This window comes from Salmo salar, unplaced genomic scaffold (genome assembly GCF_965601325.2).
Source record: "Salmo salar unplaced genomic scaffold, fSalSal1 ptg000838l, whole genome shotgun sequence".
Lineage (NCBI taxonomy): Eukaryota > Metazoa > Chordata > Actinopteri > Salmoniformes > Salmonidae > Salmo > Salmo salar.
The window spans coordinates 1,030,345-1,038,520 of record NW_027675516.1 but is presented as its reverse complement, the minus strand read 5'-3'; the positions used below and the strand labels follow the sequence as shown (position 1 = coordinate 1,038,520).

Here is an 8,176-nt window from a genome sequence, read left to right as displayed (position 1 = left end):
GCTAGCTACATTTTGAAGTGTTGCATTTTGATTCCAGTGGGTCACCAACATGGTCACCAACTCTTTTTTTGTTAGTCACTTTTTGTTAAATCACATAAATAGTAACTCTTCCATTTCAGAGCCTGGATTTTCCCCCTGAGGCTAATATCCATATCATGTTGAAATCAATAGAACAGGGGACAAACGTTTAGGGTTCTACATTGTGACATCATTAAAATACTCCTTCTACAATGTTAAAACATTCTACATTGTGACATTAATTCATTGATATCATGAAACAACTCCTTCATGTATTTTCTGATGTTTGATCAGATGTCTTTTATCAGAGTATCTCTTGTTACATTGATCACAGCTATAAGGTTTCTCTCCTGTGTGTGTTCTCTGGTGTAGAGTCAGAGTGCTAGATGTAGTAAAACTCTTCCCACATTGATCACAGCTATAAGGTTTCTCTCCTGTGTGTGTTCTCTGGTGTTGAGTCAGAGTGCTAGATGCAGCAAACCTCTTCCCACATTGACCACAGCTATAAGGTTTTTCTCCCGTGTGTGTTCTTTGGTGTATCTTCAGTTTGCCAGATTGAACAAAACTCTTGCCACATCGAGTACAGCTATAGGGTTTCTCTCCTGTGTGTCTTCTCTGGTGCATCTTCAGTTCTCCAGATTGAACAAAACTCTTCCCACATTGAGTACAGCTATAGGGTTTCTCTCCTGTGTGTCTTCTTTGGTGTATCGTCAGATGGTTAGATTTTAAAAAAAACTTCCCACATCGAGTACAGCTATAGGGTTTCTCTCCTGTGTGTGTTCTCTGGTGAAGAGTCAGATTGCGCAAGCAAGTAAAACTCTTCCCACACTCATCACAGATATACGGTTTCTCTCCTGTGTGTACTCTCTGGTGTGATATCAGGCTGCTTCGATGAGTAAAACACTTCCCACATTGATCACAGCTAAAAGGTTTCTCTCCTGTGCGTGTTCTCTGGTGTAATTTCAGGCTGGTTGAATGAGTAAAACTCTTCCCACATTCATCACAGCTGTATGGTTTCTCTCCTGTGTGTGTTCTCTGGTGTGTTATCAGGTTGATTAGCTGAGTAAAACTCTTCCCACATTGATCACAGCTAAAAGGTTTCTCTCCTGTGTGTGTTCTCTGGTGTTGAGTCAGAGTGCTAGATGCAGCAAACCTCTTCCCACATTGACCACAGCTATAAGGTTTTTCTCCCGTGTGTGTTCTTTGGTGTATCTTCAGTTTGCCAGATTGAACAAAACTCTTGCCACATCGAGTACAGCTATAGGGTTTCTCTCCTGTGTGTCTTCTCTGGTGCATCTTCAGTTCTCCAGATTGAACAAAACTCTTCCCACATTGAGTACAGCTATAGGGTTTCTCTCCTGTGTGTCTTCTTTGGTGTATCGTCAGATGGTTAGATTTAAAAAAAAACTTCCCACATCGAGTACAGCTATAGGGTTTCTCTCCTGTGTGTGTTCTCTGGTGAAGAGTCAGATTGCGCAAGCAAGTAAAACTCTTCCCACACTCATCACAGATATACGGTTTCTCTCCTGTGTGTACTCTCTGGTGTGATATCAGGCTGCTTCGATGAGTAAAACACTTCCCACATTGATCACAGCTAAAAGGTTTCTCTCCTGTGCGTGTTCTCTGGTGTAATTTCAGGCTGGTTGAATGAGTAAAACTCTTCCCACATTCATCACAGCTGTATGGTTTCTCTCCTGTGTGTGTTCTCTGGTGTGTTATCAGGTTGATTAGCTGAGTAAAACTCTTCCCACATTGATCACAGCTAAAAGGTTTCTCTCCTGTGTGTGTTCTCTGGTGTAATTTCAGGCTGGTTGAACGAGTAAAACTCTTCCCACATTCATCACAGCTAGAAAGTTTCTCTCCTGTGTGTATTCTCTGGTGTGATATCAGGCTGCTTCGATGAGTAAAACTCTTCCCACATTGATCACAGCTAAAAGTTTTCTCTCCTGTGTGTTTTCTCTGGTGGAATTTCAGGCTGGTTGATTGAGTAAAACTCTTCCCACATTCATCACAGCTATATGGTTTCTCTCCTGTGTGTGTTCTCTGGTGTGTTATCAGGTTGCCTAGTTGAGTAAAACTCTTCCCACATTGATCACAGCTAAAAGATTTCTCTCCTGTGTGTGTTCTCTGGTGTAATTTCAGGCTGGTTGAACGAGTAAAACTCTTCCCACATTCATCACAGCTAGAAAGTTTCTCTCCTGTGTGTATTCTCTGGTGTGATATCAGGCTGCTTCGATGAGTAAAACTCTTCCCACATTCATCACAGCTATAAGATTTCTCTCCTGTGTGTGTTCTTTGGTGTACAATAAGATGGCTAGATGTATCAAAACTCTTCCCACATTGAGTACAGCAATAAGCTTTCTCTACTGTGTGGCTTCTCCGATGAATTTTAATGCCTGATGAGGTGAATCTCTTCCCACAGTCAGAGAGGTTAATTATCTTCCCTGTGGGTCTCTGCTGGTGTTTCTTGAGGAGTTCTGATCTGGAGAGACTCTTCTCTGCCTCATCAGCATCATGAGGTTGTTGAGGCTCCCCAGAGGATCCACGATAGTCCCGTCTCTCTCCTGTGTGAATGACAAAGTCATACAGATGGTTAAAGGCCCACAACAGCAGAAATCCACTGTAAAAGGTCATGCCAACAGCGTAGCCATGATGTTGAACAACAATTGACATCTGTAATGAATGTAATGATTACTTGACATTTGTCTTAAAATGAGCAACAATAGTCATATTTTGTCTTGTTTTCACATTAGTAGTAACATCTAAGATTGGAGGCCCTTTTCTATGTTTGCTGGTGAGAAAAGATGTTTGCTCAGGGGAGTAACCTCCATTAGTTCATTTCACACTACTTTGGATTATAATTGTCAGGCTCGCTTGAATCTCCTGCTTAATATGTTTGTGTCGTCATCGCAAATCAACCGCTTTGTACTTAAAAAACACTTCAACCAGTAAAATGCTCTTTGGCTTTTCCATCAGCCTGACAATGAGGGTTTGTACACTGTTTGCCAAATTGGCCCATAACTTCACCTAACAACAACATAGACCTACTGTAGGACCCATAACTTCACCTAACAATAACATAGACCTACTGTAGGACCCATAACTTCACCTAACAATAACATAGACCTACTGTAGGACCCATAACTACACCTAACAACAAATATAGGAAAATAGCTCTGTGTGTTGAACAATAGCCTATCCATCAAGGAACAGTTCTCTACACATTATGAGCTAAGTATCTCCGTTTCCAAACGGACTAACGAGACCCTACAGTAAATCAAGCAGACAATAACACATTATAAACATCAATTTGTTAGGGATGTTGGATCCAACATGGAGCACGGCATAACTGTCTTTACCAGAGTAATGAATGAAGAAGCACTTTGGTTGTTGTTGCATGTCGTGATGTTTGTAATTTGACTGTCATTCAGAAAAGTATTTCCTGGATCTTCTGATAGTTGATCATGTGACTGTAACTAAACATCTACAGTATTAAGTATTATGTGTAATTATTGAAGAACTGCGTTAATGACAGTATCCATTTGAGTGTTGTCAATAAAGCTAAGATAAAAAAATAAAAAAAATGTATTTCACCTTTATTTAACCAGGTAGGCTAGTTGAGAACAAGTTCTCATTTACAACTGCAACCTGGCCAAGATAAAGCAAAGCAGTGCGACAAAAACAACAGAGTTACACGTTGGATAAACAAACGAACAGTCAATAACACAATAGAAAAATCTATATATAGTGTGTGCAAATGGAGTACGGAGGTAAGGCAATAAATAGGCCATAGTAGTGAAGTAATTACAATTTAACACTGGAGTGATAGATGTTCAAGTAGAAATACTGGTGTGCAAAAGAGCAAAAAAACGTAAATAAAAACATGGGGATGAGGTAGGCAGTTGGATGGGCTATTTACAGATGGGCTATTTACAGATGGGCTGTGTACAGCTGCAGCGATCGGTAAGCTGCTCAGATAGCTGATGCTTAAAGTTAGTGAGGGAGATATATGTCTCCAACTTCAGCGATTTTTGCAATTCGTTGCAGTCATTGGCAGCAGAGAACTGGAAGGAAAGGCGGCCAAAGGAGGTGTTGGCTTTGGGGATGACCAGTGAGATATACCTCCTGGAGCGCGTGCTATGGGTGGGTGTTGCTATGGTGACCAGTGAGCTGAGTGAAGTCGGCCTAGCAAAGACTTATAGATGACCTGGAGCCAGTGGGTTTGGCGACGAATATGTATACCAGGTCGATTAGAAAGGCCTGCTCGCAGAAGTGTTCTAGGGAGCATGTGACAGTGATGAGGGGTGGCCGTTTGACCGCAAACCCATAACGGATGCAGGCGATGAGGCAGTGATCGCTGAGATCCTGATTGAAAACAGCAGAGGTGTATTTGGAGGGCAAGTTGGTCAGGATAATATCTATGAGGGTGCCCATGTTTACAGATTTAGGGGTTGTACCTGGTGGGTTCCTTGATAATTTGTGTGAGATTGAGGGCATCTAGCTTGAATTGTAGGACGGCCGGGGTGTTAACCTCACTAGGGTAGGGGGCACTGTTTTCACCTCCGGATGAAAAGCGTGCCAAAGTAAACTTGGTAGATTTGGATAGAAAACACTCTAAAGTTTCCAAAACAATGTCTGTGAGTATAACAGAACTGATATGACAGGCGAAAACCTGAGAAAAATACATCCAGGAAGTGGGATTTGTTGTTGTTGTAGTTTTCCATTGACTGCCTATACAGATTCCATTGACTTAGGTCTCAAATTGCACTTCCTAGGGCTTCCACTAGATGTCAACAGTCTTTAGAAATAGTTTCAGGCTTGCATCCTGAAAAATGAGAGTGTAAGACCACTCTGAATGAGTGGACCATTCAGTATCTCAGAGATTTTTCATGCGCGAGACCGAGAGCGCACCTTTCTTGTTTACCTTTTATATTGACGACGTTATTGTCCGGTTGAAATGTTATATATTATTTAGGCTAAAAACAACCTGAGGATTGATTATAAACATCGTTTGACATGTTTCTACGAACTTTACTGATACTTTTAGGATTTTTCGTCTGGCTGTTGTGATTGCCTTTGAGCCTGTGGATTACTGAACAAAACGCATGAACAAAACGGAGGTTTTTGGATATAAAGAGAGACTTTATCGAACAAAACAAACATTTATTGAGTAAATGGGAGTCTTGTGAGTTGCAACGATATGAAGATCATCAAAAGTAAGTGATTCATTTTATCGCTATTTCTGACTTGTGTAACTCCTCTACTTGGCTGGTAACTGTTTGTAATGATTTGTCTGCTGGGCGCTGTTCTCAGATAATCGCATGGTATGCTTTCACGGTAAAGCCTTTATGAAATCTGACACCGTGGTTTGATTAACAAGAAGTTAAACTTTAAACCGATGTATAACACTTGTATGTTTTATGAATTCTTATGAGTATTTCTGTTTTTGAATTTGGTGCTCTGCAATTTCACTGGATGTTGGCCATGTGGGACGGTAGCGTCCCACACCCCCTAGAGAGGTTAACCTCTTATGGCTAGGGGGCAGTATTTTCACGGCTGGATAAAAAACGTACCCGATTTAATCTGATTATTAGTCCGGCCCAGAAACTAGAATATGCATATAATTATTAGCTTTGGATAGAAAACACTCCAAAGTTTCTAAAACTGTTTGAATGGTGTCTGTGAGTATAACAGAACTCATTTGGCAGGCCAAAACCTGAGAAGATTCTGTACAGGAAGTACCCTGTCTGACCATTTCTTGGCCTTCTTTGTCATCTCTATTCATTACAAAGGATCTCTGCTGTTACGTGACACTTCCCACGGCTCCAATGGGCTCTCAGAGCCCGGGAAAAACCTGAATGACGTAATTCAAAGCCCTGGCTGAAACACACGAGCGCTTTTGCTAAGTGGTCTATCAGAGGACAAAGGGCTTACGCTCGAGCACTGGCCGCCCCCGCCTTTCTGTTTTTCCCTCCGTTTACAGACACGCAGATTCCCGGTCGGAGTATTATCACTTTTCTACGAGATAAATTGCATAAAAATTTATTGTAAACAGCGGTTGACATGCTTCGAAGTACGGTAATGGAATATTTCAAAAAAATGTGTCACGTTATGCGCCATGCGTGCGACCGTGATTTACCATTGGGATAGTGTCTAGAACGCACGAACAAAACAGAGAATATTTGGATATAACGATGGATTATTTGGGACCAAACCTACATTTGTTATTGAAGTAGAAGTCCTGGGAGTGCATTCTGATGAAGAACAGGAAAGGTAAGACCATTTTTCTTATAGTAAATCTGATTTTGGTGAAGGCTAAACTTGCCGGGTGTCTAAATAGCTAGCCCGTGATGGCTGGGCTATGTACTTAGAATATTGCAAAATGTGCTTCATCCGAAAAGCTATTTTAAAATCGGACATATCGAGTGCATAGAGGAGTTCTGTATCTATAATTCTTAAAATAATTGTTATGCTTTTTGTGAACGTTTATCGTGAGTAATTTAGTAAATTGTTAGCAAATTCCCCGGAAGTTTGCGGGGGTATGCTAGTTCTGAACGTCACATGCTAATGTAAAAAGCTGTTTTTTGATATAAATATGAACTTGATTGAACAAAACATGCATGTATTGTATAACATAATGTCCTAGGTGTGTCATCTGATGAAGATCATCAAAGGTTAGTGCTGCATTTAGCTGTCTTCTGGGTTTTTGTGACATTATATGCTGGCTTGAAAAATGGGTGTCTGATTATTTCTGGCTTGGTACTCTGCTGACATAATCTAATGTTTTGCTTTCGCTGTAAAGCCTTTTTGAAATCGGACAGTGTGGTTAGATTAACGAGAGTCTTGTCTTTAAATAGCTGTAAAATAGTCATATGTTTGAGAAATTGAAGTAATAGCATTTCAAACGTTTTGAAAACCCCCTAGAGAGGTTAAGCATATCCCAGTTTAGGTCACCTAACAGAACAAACTCTGAAGATAGATGGGAGCCAATCAATTCACATATGGTGTCCAGGGCACAGCTGGGAGCTGAGGGGGGTCTGTAACAGGCGGCAACAGTGAGAGACTTATTTCTGGAGAGATTCATTTTTTTAATTAAAAGCTTGAACTGTTTGGGCTTAGACCTGGAAAGTATGATAGAACATTGCAGGCCATCTCTGCAATAGATTGCAACTCCTCTCATTTTGATGGAAAATGTTGTAGTTGGGGATGGAAATTTCAGAATTTTTGGTGACCTTCCAAAGCCAGGATTCAGACACGGCAAGGACATCAAGGTTGGCGGAGTGTGCTAAAGCAGTGAGTATAACAAACTTAGGGAGGAGGCTTCTGATGTTAACATGCATGAAACCAAGGCTTTTACGGTTACAGAAGTCAACAAATGAGAGTGCCTGGGGACACACAGGGCCTGGGATAACGTCTACATCACCAGAGGAGTAGGATGAGGGTACGGCAAACGGCTTTCAGAACTGGTCGGCTCCCTCCAGTCAGGTTATAGTGATGACTGGCTCCCTCCAGTCAGGTCATGTTGACGACTGGCTCCCTCCAGTCAGGTCATGTTGACGACTGGCTCCCTCCAGTCAGGTCATGTTGACGACGGGCTCCCTCCAGTCAGGTCATGTTGACGACTGGCTCCCTCCAGTCAGGTCATGTTGACGACTGGCTCCCTCCAGTCAGGTCATGTTGACGACTGGCTCCCTCGTCATTTGTGTGTCTTATTTATTTAATCAAACAGCATGCTTAAAGCATCAGACAAGTTCAGTACATACAGATTTTATAAAAACACATGGGGTGATTGGTAGTAAGAACAGATGACTCTTGGTTGACCAAGATGTATTTTAGTTGGGGACAGCACTAGAACATGATGTTGGGGCTCCCGAGTGGCGCAGCGGACACTGCATCTCAGTGCTTGAGGCTTCACTACAGACACCCTGGTTCAAATCCAGGCTGTATCACAACCGGCCGTGATTTGGAGTCCCATAGGGCGGCGCACAATTGGCCCAGCGTTGTCCGGGGTAGGCAGTCATTGTAAATAAGAATTTGTTCTTAACTGACTTGCCTAGTTAAATAAAGGTTACATTTAAATACATTTAAAAAATAGAGTTTCATGACAAACCATTTTTTACAAATCCGGCAAGGCACCAATTTTGAGAAGGGTTTAAAA

At 41.6% G+C, this 8,176-nt stretch overlaps 1 protein-coding gene across 1 annotated transcript; it reads right to left on the bottom strand.

Moving 5' to 3' along the window:
* Positions 1-201: 201 nt before the first annotated feature.
* Positions 202-2,798, bottom strand: LOC145877307 (uncharacterized). The gene has a single exon (XM_082972619.1). The coding sequence runs from the start codon at positions 2,689-2,691 to the stop codon at positions 271-273; it is 2,421 nt and encodes an 806-aa protein (XP_082828745.1). The 5' UTR covers positions 2,692-2,798; the 3' UTR covers positions 202-270.
* Between the last annotated feature and the right edge of the window lie 5,378 nt (positions 2,799-8,176).

Bases quoted from the DNA above. Each gene is read 5' to 3' on its own strand.
- LOC145877307 (XM_082972619.1), bottom strand. From the start codon at position 2,691: ATGTCAATTGTTGTTCAACATCATGGCTACGCTGTTGGCATGACCTTT.